The sequence below is a fragment of the Typopeltis vanoorti genome, chromosome 25 (genome assembly GCF_054136105.1).
Source record: "Typopeltis vanoorti isolate ZY-2024b chromosome 25, IOZ_Tvanoo_1.0, whole genome shotgun sequence".
Classification (NCBI taxonomy): domain Eukaryota; kingdom Metazoa; phylum Arthropoda; class Arachnida; order Uropygi; family Thelyphonidae; genus Typopeltis; species Typopeltis vanoorti.
Genome location: NC_143573.1, coordinates 4342023 through 4361580, shown reverse-complemented (window position 1 = coordinate 4361580; position 19558 = coordinate 4342023). Strand labels below are relative to the sequence as shown.

General features: G+C 37.6%; 1 protein-coding gene across 3 annotated transcripts in view; it reads left to right on the top strand.

Moving 5' to 3' along the window:
- The window catches only part of LOC150092490 (uncharacterized), a 376973-nt gene that overhangs the window by 335126 nt on the left and 22289 nt on the right, over positions 1-19558 (top strand). For all 3 annotated transcript variants that reach the window (XM_090414773.1, XM_090414771.1, XM_090414772.1), the window contains one exon: positions 5371-5499. In XM_090414773.1, the coding sequence (XP_090270899.1) occupies positions 5371-5499 (129 nt within the window). The remainder of the gene's footprint in view (positions 1-5370; positions 5500-19558) is intronic.

Here is a 19558-nt window from a genome sequence, read left to right as displayed (position 1 = left end):
CATCACCATACCCTACATCCGTGGCACTTCGGAAAAAATAGCCAAGATACTAAAAAAGTATAACCTACACACAGCATATAAGCCCTACCGCAAACTGGCTACCCTTATCCGTTCTACGAAAGATCAGCTCCCTCCTCTCTCTATGCCTGGAGTTTACAAAGTACCCTGTTCCTGTAAGCTTGCGTACTTTGGACAGACAGGCAGATCAGCATCCATCCGCCTGGAGGAACACAAGTCGTACATTGTTAAACACAACTATGGCCATTCAGGCTTGGCTGACCATGTTTTGGACACCACCCACAGAGTATCAGGGAAGAAAACCACCATGCTCCACCACAGCAAATTCAAGAAAGAGAGACTTTTCTTAGAAGCAGCAGCAGCTCTCAGAAACCAACCAAATCTTAACAAATACGGTTGCATTAAGCTTCCGAAGATTTGGGAAACAGTCATCACCAGAGGTCCCACCTTACATTCCAGGCCACCTACTACTGCCCTTAGAGGGCGCTCCACCTAGATAGGACTTTAGTGTCACCCACGTGGTTGGGCTTAGTATTGTAAGTTTTTGTGTGCATGTTACATTAATTGTCTTTGTAATCCCCGTAGATGTCCTAGTGACTAGGACGAAATATAGGAAGTATTAAATTCTATTTTAATTCTTTTTGAGTGTTGTAAAAAATCCATTAAACCTCCAACATAATAGGTCATATCCATCTTACATACTCCTTCCTATTGAGAGGGTAACATGCCTGTGTATGAGTTGCATAACACCATTCATATTTTAATTGACTGCTCCTCATTATTTTAGTCACATACATAATCTCTCTGAGCCCTGTACACTCAGGCATATTTTATCAGATTCATCAAGTATTATATTATTTCCATTTTTAAATTTCTACAGAGCATTAATCTTTTATGTAATTTATGTACATACTGTTGTGTATTAGTTTCATCATTTTGACTTGCCAGCCTGGTTAGCTGAGTGGTTTGTGGACCTGCTCTTTAATGAAGAGGTTGTGGATTCGAATCCTGCCTCGGGGATGGATGTTTGTGATTGTCTTTAAGCAGAGATGAATTTCCCACCTGAAAGCAATGATTTCATCACCTTCTCTACTTTCTTTCTGCTTTGGCCAGATGACTCAGCCAGAATAAATCAGATAGTGGGCTTTGCCTGCAAGAGTGTGTACAATTACAGTAAGGCTGCTACAATAAGTCTGCTACTCTATGGTCCACGTATGAGCTCAAGGCTTGCTATGAAGATGCCCTGGCATTCCACTCCTGAGCACAGTCATTGCTTGCCAATCAGTGGGTGTCCATGTGTGCCTCCATGGTGGGTGGGGAGCTCTGGCACCAAACAAAAATCCCTTGAGCATGAATCCTTCATTCTAAAATATTTCAGGGGCCCACACAAGGCCACAACCAAGTTCTGCTATCGTGTAGATATGTCATTTGATAACACAGTAGAAAACAAAAGGCATGATAAAGTATAAATGAGCATAGAGAAAATGTTTTTTCTCAATGCTCATTTAGGACCTGCCAGTCCTAAACTCTTCTTTATTCAAAAGGGTTTAGGACTGGCAGGATCTTCCAAATTAGTCAAGAAACTACGTTCTGGTGATATCCTTATGGAAACTTCAGCAACATTCAGAAAAATTACTTAAGGCTACATGAATGGATGGATTACCAATTACTCTGAAATGCTGAACTCTTCTAGAGGAGTGATATCAGAATGATGTTCCAGATGAGAAGATATGTACAGAGCTAAAAGATCAGGTAGTGACAGGAGTGAGGCACATCGTGATAGTTATCTAGTTGCAACCAGAATCTTCATCCTTACTTTTGATACACATCTTCAACGCCTTCAACATCTGTAATAGCAAGGGATCTCAACTGTCCTGTTAGGCTGTACATTCCTAATCCACTGAGATGCTTTAAGTGTCAGAAATACAGGCATACCCAAACTGCTAGTCATGGCCAGTCCATTTGTGTCTGATCTAGTAGTAAAGACCAAATCTTTCACTGAAAAGAAAGCTAAATGTGCCAACTGTCAGGGAAATCATCCGGCTTACTCATGTGCATGTCAGAAGCAGAAGGATGAAAAATACCAAAGATTAAAACAGAACAAAATATATTATATCAAGATGCGAAGAGGAAGTTAACTACCACCACACCTGTCCTGAGATCTTCTTATGATGAGAAGGTAGCATTTATGAAAATGTCAACAGCAACTCAAACTCGTGTATCTATTCCATGATCTTATAATTTCACCATACCTGCACTTTATGATTATGAGTGCTTCACTATGGAGCACATCAGTTGCACAACCAATGGTATCACTCCAGAAACAACTCCAAAGTCTTATTAGTTGAGAACCCATCAAAAACCGAATGGAAATAAATGAAGCTGATCAAATGATCCCTACATACCAGATCATGTATTGAACATTTTTCCAGAGGAACAGATGGGCACTAGCCATCCATACTTCCCAAAATCAATTAATGAATATAAACCTGACAAAGGTAAGCCCTCAACCTCTCAGGAATTGGACACGTGTACAAAGCTAAAACAATAGGAAAATTTTTTATAAGGAACTGTTGTGGGTTTCGTCAAAATATCAATGATATCATAACTCTCCTATAGAAATGCAATTCTGTCTGCAGGAAACTTATTTAAAATGCAGTGAGGACAGAACTGGAGATCTTCCTCTGTATATGGTGGAGTAACTATCCTAGTGGGAAATCATACTTCTTCCCATCATGTCCACTGCTCCTGTCAGATGTCAAACAGAACATCTATGGAAGCAGTCATTTTTCTCTCATTTGTACTATATCATCCTAAGAACCATGTGCAAAATTAACCATTCTTATGCCAACTTGCAAAGTTTAATGCTGAATCAGTCAATCAAAGAAGCAGTGAAGTATGTTACAGATTGTATTATCCAGGAAGCAACACCCATTAATTCTACACTGGTGTCCCAAAATAAGGACAAACTATATTTTTACCTGTATATGAAAAAATTTTCATGGCTACAGCTAAATGTGAACATAAACTATCATATACTAATAAATTATAATACAAGAAAAATATATATATTTTGAACAAATTAAATTGCAATACGTTTTTGGCAAAATTTAAAAATTTCCTGGGGGTGTAGTTAAGGAATTAATGTACAGTGTTTACAGAGACATTTCAGTATTTAATTTGTTCCCCCGAACTGCGATGCACCTCACACAACATTGTACCATGCTTAGCACCAAGTTATTCAGGAATTCTTGAGGTGAACTGGATTACTCCTAATAATAAGGCCTTGTTTGTTTTCTGAAAGGGAATTTCGAGCAACAGTGCATCTCCCTATTGCATGTCCAAATGTGTTCTATGGGGGTTGAGATCTAGGGAGTGGTCTGGCCACTCGTTTCAATTAATATCCTTGGTCTCCAGATGTATCTCCACTGCTATTGTACGATGTGGTGTGCCATTGTCATCCATAAAAATTAATTCTTTGCCTACAGCACCATTGAACAATCAAACATGATGTTGAAGAACTTCGTTGGAATATCGTTCACCAGTCAGTCTCTTTTTCCAGCACTTGTAGCTCGCTGTGTTCATGATCATGCCTTTCAGACATTACAAGACATCCAAGTTTGCAACTTCATTCCATCACAAAAAAGAGCTTTCTTCAAACACAATTTGCTTGCCGCAGCCTTTTATCCTTTAGAGTGCTACACATGACCTTTTTATATGCAATTTGAATGTGTACCTGCTATCTATTCAAAATCAGTTATACAAATTGCCACGAGCTGATTTGTTTGAATTTGCAGTTGTAATCTTCAGAAATATTGTTTGTCATTAAGTTTTGAACACCAGTGTGCATACTTCCAAATGACTTCATTGTTTATTGATTTTAAATGTAAACTATTCTGAATGTTTATTATATCAAGTTCTACTTCAGCTTGGTTTATATCAAACAGCCCACTAATTTTATTTGAAATTTCTGCGATGTTCAAGTTTTCTTGAAATGGATTATTGATAAAAGATACAATCATTTCAGTTTTATTAAAATCTTTAAATCTTGAATTTATTTCTTCCTCAACTAATTCTATTTCACGAATAAATTCTTTTAAATCATAGCGAAGCATTCTTGATTTTGTTCAAAATATTTTAATAAATATGGGAGATGTCGTGGTTTTATATTTTTCTTTAATAAAAGTAAGTATTGTTGGAAAGTTTTTATTGAACTTAACATGTCAATTAAATTTTTATCTCTACCTTGTAACTCTAAATTTAAATTGCTTAATTTCGTACAGAAATCTACTAAAAACGATAAGTGTAACAATCATCTTTTATCAGTCAATTGTGGATAAATATCTTCTTTTTCATCAAGAAAAATTTTTATATCGTTAATTAATACAAGAAATCTATCTAAAAATTGACTTCTGCTGAGCCAGCGAACATTATTGTACAACAGAAGTTCCCTATCATCATCTGCCTGTAATTTAAATAACCGCCGCTGCAGGGCTTTTCCTCGAACAGAATTTACAATTTTAAATGTAATATCCAAGACATCTTTTGTGTTTAATCTTTTACTACACAGTACTTGTTGGTGAATAATACAGTGGTATGTTAAAAAATCTGGATATTTGTCATCGTTTTTACATAATGAAATGAAGCCTGATTTATTACCTATCATTGCAGGAGCACCATTAGTAGTAATAGACACAAGTTTAAAAAGTGGAAGTTTGTGTTGTTTTACAAATTCATCAAATGCCGAAAAAATGTCTTCTCCCCTAGTCCTTCCCAATAATGGTATAATTTTCAAAAATTCTTCTTTACTTGAATAATCTTGAAATACCATGCGAATAAATACCATTCACTGAGCAATATCAGTGAAGTCGTTTGATTCATCAAATTGTAATGAAAACGCAACACACTGGTGAATGTCTGACATTAACCTGACAAAAATTGACAAAAAACAGATATAATTCATAATACACTTGACTCTGCATTCTGGAAGCAGAATGGGAAACTAACAGGAATGACAGATAAGTTTGGCTAGAAGGATAATACAGTATTGTTTAATTATGATGCAGTGTCATTTAAAATGTGCAGTAATGATTTGTGTTATTTTACGAATCCACTTGCATAGGGAATTAAAAAAAAAAAAAAAAGAAATTTTTATGTACTACAGAGGACCGTGGTTAATCCGACCCCAGATAAATTGGCCACTTTACACCTTACTTTATAAAATAATTTTTAAATTGAAAATATACTCAGATTATTTTGTAAAATTACTATACTGATGTTTATTTTGACTGAAACTCTGAATATGTAAATTGTTTTGAGGATGCATTAAATTCTTTATTATTGCATGTTTAGTTTTTGAAAAAACTGAACCGCCAGGAACGTGTTGTAGAAGAAGTCAAGTTGGCACTGAAGCCATATTACACAAAGCGGGATATAAATAAAGATGAATATAAGGAAATATTAAGAAAATCTGTTCCAAAGGTATGTTGTTTTAATTATACTTAGAATAAAACTAGTCAAAAATATTTTTTGCATTATTATAATATCCATAGTCCATACAATATTGCACATTTTTGCCATCTAAGAAGTATATGCTTTAAAATGGATACATTAAAGATATTCCCCCTTCCCCTCACATAAGAGATAGCTAACACAGGTAAGTCAAAAGCAGAAATTGTCACTAGGTTGAGAGGTCAGTTTTCAAGTTAGCTACTCTTTCAGATACAAGAGTGGTTACATAAGTTTCCGGCCTGACAAACTTTTAGAGGTGATAGAAAGAAAACAACTGTGTCACTTTAACATTTCTATGACATTGAAAAAATAGTCTGTACTTTTGTCTGCAAAATGGCATAAAACTGCATTTTTCATATTTATGCAAGTCGGCTTACCTAGAACATTCATTTAAAATATTCCTCTAATTTTTACATTCAGTTTTATTCCTCTCTTTATATCACAGTTTTACTCTAATTATTTGGCATTCAACCTTTTGACTGTTTTTGAATTACACATTGCAGTCACTGTAAAACTTTTATACCCCATATTTGAGAAATTTGGGTTAAATATCATCTAATCTAGCTGCCTTTTGTTTCACGTGGAAAAGCTACTACGATTTGGTAGCTTTTTTCTATCTCAAATATTGATATATACTCCACATTATATTCTGCCTAGATATTTGTACTACCATTATTCCGCTTCTTGTTGAGTCACTTAACAATCTTTCAACATAATTTGGATTGTATGAAGGGGATTATGAACTGCATAAGCATAAAAAATCTTATAGGTACAAGGAGGACTATCATTATGGATGATTTCATCTATGAGGATACAGACTGTAGGTAGAGAAAGAATGCAGGATGAATGAAAATCAATTTATAGAATTACTTAATCCTTAAGCAGCATATGATGGAAGAGACTCACACTACAATAACATTGAATCTAGAAACAGCATCTGAGAATCTCTATATAAATGGACTGACCATTATACTTCCAATTGTTTATTTTTTTATTATTATTTTTTTAAATATATATGTTGTGCCCATATACGAGAGGTTGGATGATCAACCTATAGTATATTAGTACTGTATATGGGTAGTGGGTCAGGAAAGGAGGAACTTGTTTACATTTGATTTGAAAGACTGTATATTGTATTCCTTGGGAAACACAACAGGGGGAAGGCTGTTCCACAGTACAGCAGTTGCAGAGATGAAGGAAGAGGAAAAGAAACTTCTTCTGTTTGTTTCGTGGTGCACTGTTAATAGATTGTTGAGCAGCAGCTGCACATATTCCAATGAGCTTAGTTCTAAGTGGGGGAATTATTGATGTCATTTCAGTGAGCATTTCCCATGGAAATATTTGTAGAATATACATATTGCAGAAACCAAACATCTGTGTGAAGTCTAATTGCTCTCCTCTGTAGAGTCAAGCATTTTGAGTCAAGCATTTTGAGGGAGCTTTTAGGGGGCCCCACCCCATATGTGAGAGCAGTATTCAATAGCTGGGCAGATTTGTGATTTGTATAATTACCAGCTGTTCGGGGGTGAAGTAACGTCTTGAGCGAAAGAGAAATCCTAGTTTTTTCGAATTAAGGATGCAATGGTTGTGATGTGTTTATGCCAGGAGAGGTTTGATGTCAGGGTAATTCCAAGACGAGAAATCTCAGATTGTCTGGAAATTTGGGTATCATCAAAAAGAATACTGGAAAAAAATGGTTCTTTTTTATGAGAAATAGGACAGAACTGGGTTTTATTAGCATTAAATTGATGAGGTTATCTGAACCCCATAGGAGGATGGCTCAGAGATCAGAATTGAGGGCAGTGGTGGAAATCCAACTACAGAAGTCCTGAGACAGACCAAATGATGGTAGTTTGCTTAGTAAGACTTTGTGCCAGACCCAGTCAAAAGCTTTGGAGTTATCAAGTGCAATCACTTGAGATTCGCCAAACTTCTGCATGGCATTTGTTCAGAGATGGGTGACATATGTAAGCAGATCTCCTGTTGATCGGCAGCGATAGAATCCATACTGGCAGTCGTTTATTAGGTGGGTGCCTTCAAGGTAGTGTAGGATTTGGGAATTGATGATTTTCTCCATTACTTTAGACAGGACTGAGGTGAATGAGATAGGGCGTAGGCGGATGGCAGTGACTTGTTGCCCTTCTTAGGAATGTGTTGAATATAGGCCAATTTACAGGTTGTGGGATAGATACCAGTGGAGTAAGAGAGTATATATAGTTAATATAGAACATAGGAGTCAGTTCTGGTGCACAAACTTTCAGGACAATTGCAGAAATGCCCATCAGGGCCAGGAGACTTTTTTTGTGTCTAATTTGGACAATATTTTTCTGATCTCTTCCTGATAAAAGGATATGGAGACATTGTATGTTGGGCATCTGGAATGGTTGGGGGGGGGGGGACATTTACCATTGGAAGCAAAGTATGAAGCCAGAAGATTGGTTTTTGCTGATACAATATTTGGTGATGATACAATAGAGCCATCTGGGTATGATAGGGATGGGAATAGTGTTGGGCAGAAGTTACGGCCAATTGCTTTGGTGAGAGACCAAAAGGTTTGGCTACTGTTTGGACAGGCTGTTAGTTTTCTGCTTTTTGCTCTTTCGAACCCTGTTTTGGAAGTATTGATTTTTTTTTTTTTTTCATCTATTTCGGGCTTCAGTATATGCCCTAAAGGAGGATGGGGTTCTTGGTTTGAGCCAGTTACAGTATGTTTGGTTTTTTATTTGTACAGCCTTGGCACATCTTTTGGAGAATCAGGGTTTAGTTTGGGAGTGGCAGTTCAGAGTAGTGTGGGGAATGTATGTTTCCATGCTGGTGAAGATTACTTTGGTGATAAGTTCGGTGCGTATGTTTGGGTTGGAATGCCAGAAGAAAAAAGTACATTGTTGCATTGAAGAAAAGTATAAACATTGTTGCATGCACAATGTTCAAATGTTTATACACATTTGAACATTGTGTATAAACAATGTTCAAATACACATTGTTTATACACAAAGTATAAACAATGTGTATTTGAACCTTTCAAATACACATTGTTTCAATGTGTATTTGAAAGGTTCATTGGTGAGGAAGAGATCTAGGTTGTTTGGAGAGTGGTTCGGGTTATCTGGTATTCTGGTTGGCTTGGGAACGAGTTGTGTAATGGCGTTAGTGATAGCAAATGTTTCAGCATCTGCCTGCAATATCTGTACAACTGGTGTTGTGGATATTAAAATCTCCTAGGAGGATAATTTCGCTGTTGGGAAAGTGGAACTGGAGGAGAGGAAATTAGAGTTCAGAGTGGTTGGATGAGCGATAGACAGCATATGAATTTGACCGAGTGAGGAAGGGATATTTTCAACCAAGAAAGTTGGGCAATTCTAGGTTAGGTGCTCTCTGGCAAGGTATAACAGTGCGCAGATGCCACCCTTGGGTCGAAAGAAATTAAAAAGTGTGTAGTTTGAAAGGTTGAGATAAATAGTGCTGGGGGGTGGGGGAGGTGAGATTGAGTTTTTTGGCAGCAAGAGTAGGTGGGGTTGTAGACTGAAGGTGGTAGTGGACATTATTAAGGTTGGAGTTTAGGCCACTGATGTTGGTGAAGTGGATATGCAAGTTCTGTGATGCATGTATTTGATCACAAGGGTCTTGCACATTTCCTATGCAGTGCCTGCATACTGGTTTTCCATGGTGGGTACTGCTGGCATCACTTGATTTTTGCACCAATTTAATTTGCTTGTAGTCGATGATCCAACTGGTGTCTCCATTTTGATATTTTTCTGCACGTTCTCTTCAAAGATGGCATTGTGAAGTTTTGTTCCTTTTTTTTATTTTAATTTATTTTTAAAACTTTTTTTTTTTATTGTTTACACATAGTATGTAATTGTAAGTCTATGTAGAACCAAGGTTTTTACCTTTATGTCTTTACTCACTTATGCTCTATCAACTTCTACCCCTTTTCTGCCTTGCCTTAATCTTTATCGCACGTATGGCCGGCTTTAATTCTTTTTGCCGCCATATGTCTACGACTTATCCAGTCGCTTACGCTCTACAGTGTCTTTTTTTTTTTTTCTGATTGCACCAGCCAGACTGCACTTCCGAGAGTGAAGGATTGGAATGTTGATTAATAGCAATGCAGGGACTCTTACCCTTAACCGAAATTTCTAATTATCTTATTCAACATTAGGTTATTCCTGGCAATTTTCTAATTAGCACACAGGTCTGCATTTTTTTTTTGGAGATACTGCATTGACAGGTATCAGATCAACGTGTTGTTTACAATCATTTATTATAACTAAGAAATGCACGTACAGTTGAAACAACAATTAGCTATAGCTACGCTTCCCTGACCTTTTTAAATCTTGATTAAAAGCTATTATAAGGCTAAAATATTACACTAATGAGGAATGAAGGCCGCTCTCAGACAATTCGAGGCTAACCTTTTGACATATTATACACTACTAAGATTACAACTTGTTGCATACCTTCTCACAGTTACTTATATCCATATTACAAGAGTACCAACTTATCACAGTTACTTACAGATCTTCCTTCACAAACAGTCCTTTGTACTCCGTGAAAGTTCTGTTAGGATATCTTGTTCTTCTGTCTTGATTATAACATTTCTCTTACTCACTAGGACGTCGCAGCAATGCATTTCATCCTTTATGGTGGTTTGATGCGAATTACAAGCGATGTCAACTTTTTCCTTTTTCTTGGTAGTTGACGACTGGAAGCCTTTCTATCAGGATAATTCCTGAGGAGATCTGGACTACATCAGTGAGGCCTCTCCTTTGGTTCCTGGCCACAGGTGCCAGTGGTCGCTGAGAACCCAGCAACTTCCGAACACACGGGAACCCCCCTTTCTACTTACCAAGTCGCTTAAAATCATTTTCCTTTCTTTGTCTTCACTTTCCCATTTTTTGTGCTTACCCTCAGGCATGTCAACGTCACTTTCACACACCTTGTCCGAAGTCTTTGTTCTTGATGCTCTCTAACCTTTGCAAGTCTCTGCGACTTTTCCCTTCAGGACTTTCCTTTTGTTCTTCACTAATCCAGGCAACCTTTCTGCTGACTCATTACTTAACAAAGAATGATTCTTTTTCTTTTGTGTTGAGCACAACTGTTTTACAAGTAATATTAAAGCCATACATGTATTATTTATTATAAACTATTATCACATATACACTTTACATCAATTTTATATTACACTTTACACATTTTCCTGACTTAAGATCCTTGTAAAACTGAGCATGATAGGTTATAGAATTACTTATCGTATGAGATTTTACAGCACCCTTGTTTCCAATGTGCAAATGTTATGTCTAATCGAGCATGGTGAGACTGATCACCTAAGAATGGGCATATGTGGAACTATAAAGTACAGTTGAAACAACAATTAGCTATAGCTACACTTCCCTAACCTTTTTAAATCTTGCTTAAAAGCTATTATAAGGCTAAAATATTACACTAATGAGGACTAATGAATTACACTAATGAATTTTGTCAACCTTCAGAATGAAGGAAATAGGGATATGACAAGAAACGGCAAGGTTGTACATGAAAATTGTGAGAGTGTGAATGTAGAAAGTGTGAATGATAGTATAAATGGTTTCTCAGAGAACAAAAAAGATGAGATAGATGCATTGAGTGAGATCGCGTTGTTGAATAGTGCGATAGAAAGAGCAAAACAGCAGTTGGAGTGCATGAACAAAAGTAGACTGAATGAACCAACCAATAATAAAAGGTATGACAGGAAAAATAGACGTATGAATGTGAACATGAACAAAATGAAGGATAGAGTGCTGTATGGAGACTTGTTAGTACGAGGTGTGTTAGTAGAGGATTTGACAAAATCGTACCAACCTGGTGCGACCATAAAGGACGTAGCTGCGTCTATTAGAGAGCAAAAGGAAAGGGTGAAAGAAATTATTGTTGTGGCAGGTATGAATGATTTGAAAGGAGATAAAATGGAAATGATAGAAGACCTGAATGAATTGTTTGAGGTAGCAAAAGAAAAGAGTGAGAGAGTTAGAATGATTAGTCTTTTGCCACGGTATGACAGTGAAATGTTTAAAAGGAGGGCTATATGCGTGGGTTATGTATGACGAGTGGTGTGGAATTTGTGGATGTGTGGAGTGAGTTTGATTGGCGAAAGGATCTATATAAGATGGATGGCTTGCATTTGAATGGTTACGGTGTAAGAAGACTTGAGAAAGTGTTGCTGAATGTAGTGGATGGATGTGCAAATTCAGGGAAACTAGATTTGTTAGGGGGGGGGGAGAGATACAGTCCTTATGGAGGCAGTTGAATGTAAGAATGAATATAATATGCCAGAGCAAATAAGGACAACAAATCTGAGTGGGATAGTTAATATAAGGCATCAAGGTAGGGTTGGGGCTAATGGGGGGTCTTAAATTCATGTATACTAATACTAGGAGTATTAGAAACAAGAAGGAAGAGTTTTTGGCCATGGTTGGCACTTCCAAACCACAGGTTATAGGTATTAGTGAAACATGGCTGACTGTAGATGATATAACTAGTGGGATTGAATGTGATGGGTATAGTGTGTTCAGGAATGACAGAGAGAATAAAATGGGGGGAGGAGTATTGTTGATGATAGCTGATGAACTCCAGCCAAGGAGAATAGAAGTTGAATTGCAGGATAGAGAAAAGAGCACATTTGAGGCCATTTGGTGTGAGATTGTGGCTAGCAGAACTAAATATACAATTGGGTACTGCTATAGACCAGGTGATGGAAAAGATAGTGGTGACAGTATGCACAAGCAAATAGAAGAAATGGGTGGAAGGAGGGTGATTATTATGGGAGATTTCAACTATGGTCGCATTGATTGGAGTGAGGAGAGGACACACGGGAGGAAGGAACTGGATTTTATGCGGTTATTAAGGGATAACTATCTGCGACAGCATGTAATGGAAAATACTAGGGGTCAGAGAGTGCTTGACCTAGTATTTACATCTGAGGATTTGGCTGTAACAAATATGACCACATTGCCACCAATCGGTGAGAGTGATCATAGGGTCTTAACTTGAGAGGTGGCTAAAGGTGTAGAATTTTCAATTAAGACATGGTACATGTGGAATTATCGGGCTGGAAAGTATGACAAGCTTAGGAGTTTGATTGGTTCAGTGCCATGGCATGTACAACTGCAAGGACTAGAAGTTGATAGTGCATGGGAGGTAGTTAAGAAGTGCTTGCATGAAGCAATGGCTGACTGTATACCTAGAGTCCGAATAATAAATCAAGTAGGGGTTAAATGGATGAATAACACCATTAAGCTTGAGTTGCAAAAAAAGAAACAACTATGGAGGGAATTTAAGGAGAAGGGTGACCGGCAGGCACATGAACGGTATAAAGCGCAGGCCAGAAGGGTGACGAGTGTGGTAAGAAAAGCAAAAAAGGATTACGAAAGAACATTGGCCATGCAGGCTAAAGAGAATCCTAAACAGTTTTTTAGATATGTAGCAAGTAAAAGGAAAAATGTACATGGCAGATTGATTTTAAAGAATGCCGATGGTAGGGAGGTAACTGAATCAGTTGAGATAGTTGAGTTACTGAGTGAGCACTTTGCAAAAGTATATCATCCAGGTGGTGACATTGCAGAAACGAATAAACCAGTAGATTATACGGGAATTGTGGTTAATGAAGTGGAGGTGAGTAGTCTATTGCATAACCTCAATGTCAATACATCTGTGGGATTGGATGGTATACCAGCTCGTGTTGTACGAGAAGCAGCTAAAGAATTGTCAGTACCCTTGACCATTTTGTTTAATTTGAGTCTCGGGTCTGGGTTAGTCCCGAGCGGGTGGATAGAGGGGAAAATAGTTCCACTGCATAAAGGTGGTTCCAAGACTGCTGTTGTAAATTACCGACCGATTAGCATATCAGGAATCATTGTCAAGGTCTTAGAGAAATTAGTCAAGAAAAGAATACAGGATTGGATAGATGAAAATGGGATATTGTATGGGGGACAACATGGTTTTGTGAAGGGTAGATCATGCCTCAGTAACTTGCTCACGTTTTATAACACAGTGACGGCTGAACTGGATAGGGGTAATGGGTTTACAGTGATACTACTGGACCTTGCCAAGGCCTTTGATAGGATACCACATGGAACCCTAATCAGTAAACTGGAGCAGATGGGTATAGATATAGGGTTGGTGAGATGGATAAGAGGGTGCTTGAAGGAGAGATATCAAAGAGTGGTTTATTCAGGAGTGGAGTCTAAAAGACGTCTTGTGACAAGTGGAGTGCCACAGGGCTCTGTTCTTGGACCACTGCTTTTCAATTTGTTCATCAATGATATTGGAAAGGATCTGAGAGGAAGTGTTCACTTGTTTGCTGATGATGCAAAGTTGGGTAGAGCAATTGTGAGTGCACAAGATGTCAAAATTTTACAGGATGATTTGGATAGTTTGGAGGACTGGGCTAGGAAAAATGGATGTCAATTTAATGTGGCAAAGTGTAAGGTTATGCACTTTGGGGTGAAAAGAATAGCAGCAGTATATCGCATTGGTGGAATCATACTCCAGGAGATTGATGAGGCCAGGGATTTTGGAGTGTTGGTGGATAGGGAGTTGAAGTTTAGGGGGCACATTGCAAAAGTAACTAAAACAGCTCACCAAATCACTTGGCTTCTGAAAAATACTTTAACATGCAGAGACGAACAAGTTGTTGTTCCTCTGTATCGAGCCTTGATAAGACCCCATCTGGACTTCTGTGCCCAGCTATGGGCACCAGGGTTTCTTCGTGATGGGGAGGAAGTGGAGAGGGTCCAGAGACGAGTGACCAAGATGATAGCAGGTCTGTGGAATGAACCTTATGAGAATAGGTTGAAGATTTGTGGGTTGCAGAAATTGGACGATAGGCGAAGGAGGGGTGATATGATTGAGACATTCAAATTACTGAAGGGTTTTTATAAGATTGATCCAGAAGATATTTTTGAAAATATGACTGGTGGTGGGAGGACTAGGGGCCATGCATGGAAGCTGGGCAAGAGCGTGGTTGACAAGGGTGTTAGAGCTAGGTTCTTTACTTGGAGAGTGGTAAATGAGTGGAATAAGCTTCCAGAGTCTGTTGTGGGTGCTACGACCGTGAATGAGTTCAAGGCAAGGTATGATAGATACTGTGTGAATGTTGAATAGTTGTTCTTGACATGATGTTAGGGCCTCCCTCGAAGAGTCTGTCGACTCCTTGGAGTTTCCCGGAACAATAATAATAATAATAATAATAATAAAGCAGGTGATTATAATAAACTGAATAGACACTTGATGCAGTGTACCCTGGTATGAAAAACTGCATGTTAGGGGAATCAGCAGTGCATGGGAATTAATCAAAGGGTGCATAAAGGAAGCTGTGTATGATTACATATCCAGAGTTAGGAGAATTAAATACATGGGAATTGAAAAGATGAATAACACTTTGAAAGCAATAGCTACATAAAAGGAGGATATTATAAATCTGATATCATGATAAGAAGAATGATGACGAGACTGGAGTGCTATAAAAAAGCAGGCTAAGAGATTGATAACTATGGGGAGAAAGGTGAAATCGGATTATGTAAAGAAGTCAGCCAAACAGGCCAAAGGAAATTAAAAGAATTTTATCTCTCATGGAAGAATAATCTTGGTGAATGTGATGGCAGAAAATTGTCAGATGCACAAAAAATAAGTAAGTTGTTAGGTGATCAGTTTAATTAGGTGTATATTCTGGCAGATCTGTTAGTTCTCTGGATATACTGGGTCAAACTGGATGAAAAAACAAAGTATTAAAGCTGTTACAAGGGTTTGACTCAGACACAGCAGTTGGATTGGATGAGATAACATCAGTGATGTTGAAAGAATGTGCCAGACAGCTGGTATTGCCCTTTGACCAGGTTGTTCATCTTGTGTCTCAGAATATGCAAGATTCCTAATGACTAAAAGGAAAGCAAGATAATGGCATGATGTTGTTAAAGGTATGCCTGGTATGAACAATCTGCTCATGTTTTGTAATAGAGTGACAGTAGAATTGAATAAGGTGGATGGATATACCATGATACTACTTAATAATATTTATTATTAAGAGAGACCACATATTACCCACACCAGCTGTCATACCTCTTCTTGAATTCATTCACACTAACTGCACTTACAGCCTCCAGTGGCAATCAGTCACCGCTCTATACGTGAAAAATCACACCCTTCTTGACACCATTCATTCTCAACTTCCAAGGATGCCCTCTCATCCTTTCCCCACCCTCCATAAAATGAAAATTTTCATCTACTAATATCCTTATGACCCTTACAGAAAATTTTCAGTCTCAGTCATATCGCTCCTCTATAAAAATGTTTTCAGTCGACAAATTTTTAATCTGTATTCCACAAACCTAATATAATTTTTACCACTCTCCTTTGCACTCTCTCCACTATATCAGAATCACCATGGAAACCAGGAGACCACACCTGCACACAGTACTCCAAATAAGGTCTTATCAAGACCTTACTAACGGGCAAAATGACTTATTTTTACATGTCCGTGATCATTTTAGATTTTCAATTGTCCTCTGAGTTGTGTTTGCAATCTTTGCTATATGACCCTTGAACTTCAACTTCTCATCTACCAAAACACCAAACACTTTCATAATGCCACCAATATAATAATGACATTGGATATCTAATCACACCCAAGTGCCTGACTGTTCATTGACTAACATTGAAATTATGAGGGTGGTCTGAAAAGTTCTTGGCCTCGACCATAGATGGCAACACTATCGGCAAGATTTTTTTTTTTCTAAGCTGGTACATCTGTCATAAGCATCCATGTGAAATTGCAGGTCATTCTATCAAGTAGTTTTATACAGCTGTCTGAAGCAAAAGTGTTGTCTGTATCCCTTGAAATGGATAAAATTGAATATCCTGCGGTTATAAAATTCTTTGTAAAAAAAGCTTTAACGCCAAAAGAAATTCATTTGAAGTTCATAAAAGTTTATGGGCACTCTTCTCCTTCATTTTTGACAATTAAGAAATGGGATGCCAAGTTTAAACTTGGCCGTACCAGCCTTGAAGATGATCCACATGAAGGATGTCCAAAAAGTGTAACAACACCAAAAATCATTGATCAAGTGCACAATATGGTTTTGGATGACCGGTGAGTCAAAATGCATGAAATTGCTGAGAATATAGACATTTCAAAAGAACATGTAGGATATATTTTGCATGAAGAACTGCAAATGAAAAAGCTTTGTGCAAGATGGGTGCCTGCACTTGCTCACAGCAGATCAAAAACGCATTCACATGAAAATCTCTGAACAGTGCTTGGAGCATTTTAACAAGAATAAAACTGGTTTTGTGCATCGATTTATTACTATGGATGAGACTTGGATTCACCATTACACACCAGAATCTAAACAGCCATCAAAAAAGTGGACAGAAACTGGTTGTTCAGCGCCAAAGAAGGGAAAGTCGGTTCCATCAGCAGGAAAGGTCATGGCATTGGTGTTTTAGGATGCTGAAGGTATTTGGTTTATTAATTATCTTGAAAAGGGTAAAACAATAACCAGGGAATATTATTCTGATTGTTTAACCAGGCTAGATGAAAAAATTTGTGAGAAAAGACCTGGTTTGCAAAAGAAAAAAATCATCTTTCATCAGGACAATGCACCTGCCCACAAAGGTGTTTTGGCAATGGGAAAATTAAGGGATCTGCACTATGAATTTTTGGAACATCCACCCTATTCCCCAGATTGGCTCCCTCTGACTTCTGTCTCTTCCCAAGACTGAAACTCTTCCTCGCTGGTCAGTGTTTTTCTTCGAATCAAGAAGTGATTGCAGCTGTAGAGTGGTATTTTGCAAATCTTACTGAGAACCACTACAGGGATGACATAATGGTGCTGGAGCATCGCTGATAAATGTATTAGTCTTAAGGGAGATTATGTTGAAAAATAAAAATAATTTTGAAATTATAAATTTGTTTTATCATTGTTAGGCCGAGAACTTTTCAGACCACCATCGTATTTACTCTACTTTATTATGATTTACTAACAGTTGGCAGCCGTTTTCACATGCCCACAATTCCCACCTATTCAAATCATTCTGCAATTATTTCATATCAGCCAATATTCCTGATTACCCTGTTTATCTTTGCATCATCAGCAAATAGCTGTATGTCACCTGTCAAATCTTTCCCAGTGTCATTAATGTAAAGATTGAATAACAGTGGACCATGGATTGATCAAATTTGTACACCACTGGTTACTCTAAATCTTCTACACTCTCATCACACATATACCACTTTCTGATATCTGTCAGTCATCCTCTTATTTTTATAATGCAATCCCATGTTCTCCAGTTTATGCAACAATCTTCTATGGTGTATTTGGTCAAAAGCCTTAACAAAGTCCAAAAGTTCATGGTGTATCCATTTTCCCTTACCTAACCCAATGGTAACTTTGTTGTAGAATGTTAGCAAGTTGCTGAAAATGGCCTTCTCTGGTAAACTCATGTTGTTCATTACAAAGTATAGATTCTCTCCCAAACTATTTTTGTATGCTAGCCCAAACAAACTTTTCCAAAATATTCACCACCACTCCAGATATACTCAGAAGGCAATAGTTTGTTATACAGCCTTTGTACCATCCTTATGCAATGGAATTACCATACATTCTTTACATTCCTGTGGAATCTTCCCTGTTCTAAAACTCAATTATATAGCCTGGTCAAAGTTTATATAATATAAGCTGTCGCTAGTTCAGCTAAACACTCTTTTAGCATTCATGCTAATATCCCATCAGTTGCTGTTGCCAAATTCGTATTGAGTTTGTGCAACAGCTCTAGTACCTCTTCATACATTTCAGTTTCTTCATCCTGTGAAGAGGTAGCAGTGAGTTCAATGTCACATTCAATAGGTTGATAGCTTTAGCAAAATGGACACTCATTAGTTCAGCAATCTCTTTTGCACATCACCTGCATTAAATAGAGTTATCCTTTCTTATTCACTCCTTCTTCGTACTCAGACTTTGCTTTCCATACAATAGTTATAACTCTTTTGGCCTGCACCTTATAATTTTTATAACTGACATCATCCTTATGGACACAGTATTCCTTCCACATCATCTTTGTTTTACGGATCTTGCTTTACATGATTATATTCATTTCATTCCTACCCTATTCATTCTTTGAATTCTAGGAACACATTAGTATTGCATTATTCAAGTATTGTTTAAACAGTTCCCATGTACTATCAATATCCTTCCCATCCAACAACTGATACCATAGCACAGAGTCCAGCATAGTCCTCATTTAGTTATAATTTCTTGCTTTGTAGTTCAGCATATATAGCCTTTTCTGAGTGGAACATTCATAAACTTAGTCACTTCGCAAGTCATTACCACGTGATCACTGTCACCAACTATAGGCAGAATAGTTATGTCTTTTACTGAAGTCTATAATCAGTTCTAAGACTCTTTGACCTTGAGTTATTTCTATCATATGCTGCTTGAGGAAGTTGTCTGGCAACTGATCCATTAGGTCTGGAACAGCACCCCATTATGTATTTGATCTTGTTAGACTCAATCTCACACCAGATGGCTTCAAACTGACTGCCACATGGATAACTTACTATTACTGCTGTCATAGACCTCAACTTGAACTAGATTCAAATCATCCATTATCATTAGCAGCACATTCCCTCCTATCCTGTGTATCCTTCCTAGAAATACTGTATCATTTACACTCAATACCTGTTAGTATGTGTGTGTGTATCTGACAGCCCAATCACACTAATGCCTAAAATGAAATCCCATCACATTCATCAATGCAAGAAATTCTACCCTCCTCCTTTGTTTCTTATACTTCTAGCATTCGTGCACAGACATAATAAGATCTGCATGATACAGTTGGATAACTTGCAGATTTGTGTTCATATTTAGTGCCTTACTCATGCAGACATCCTTGCACATGCTTGATAAGTCTGAACTGAACAAACACAAAATCTTTCTCTCCTCATAATCATTTTCATGATATTGCACATTCCATCATTAAAACAATTGCATAA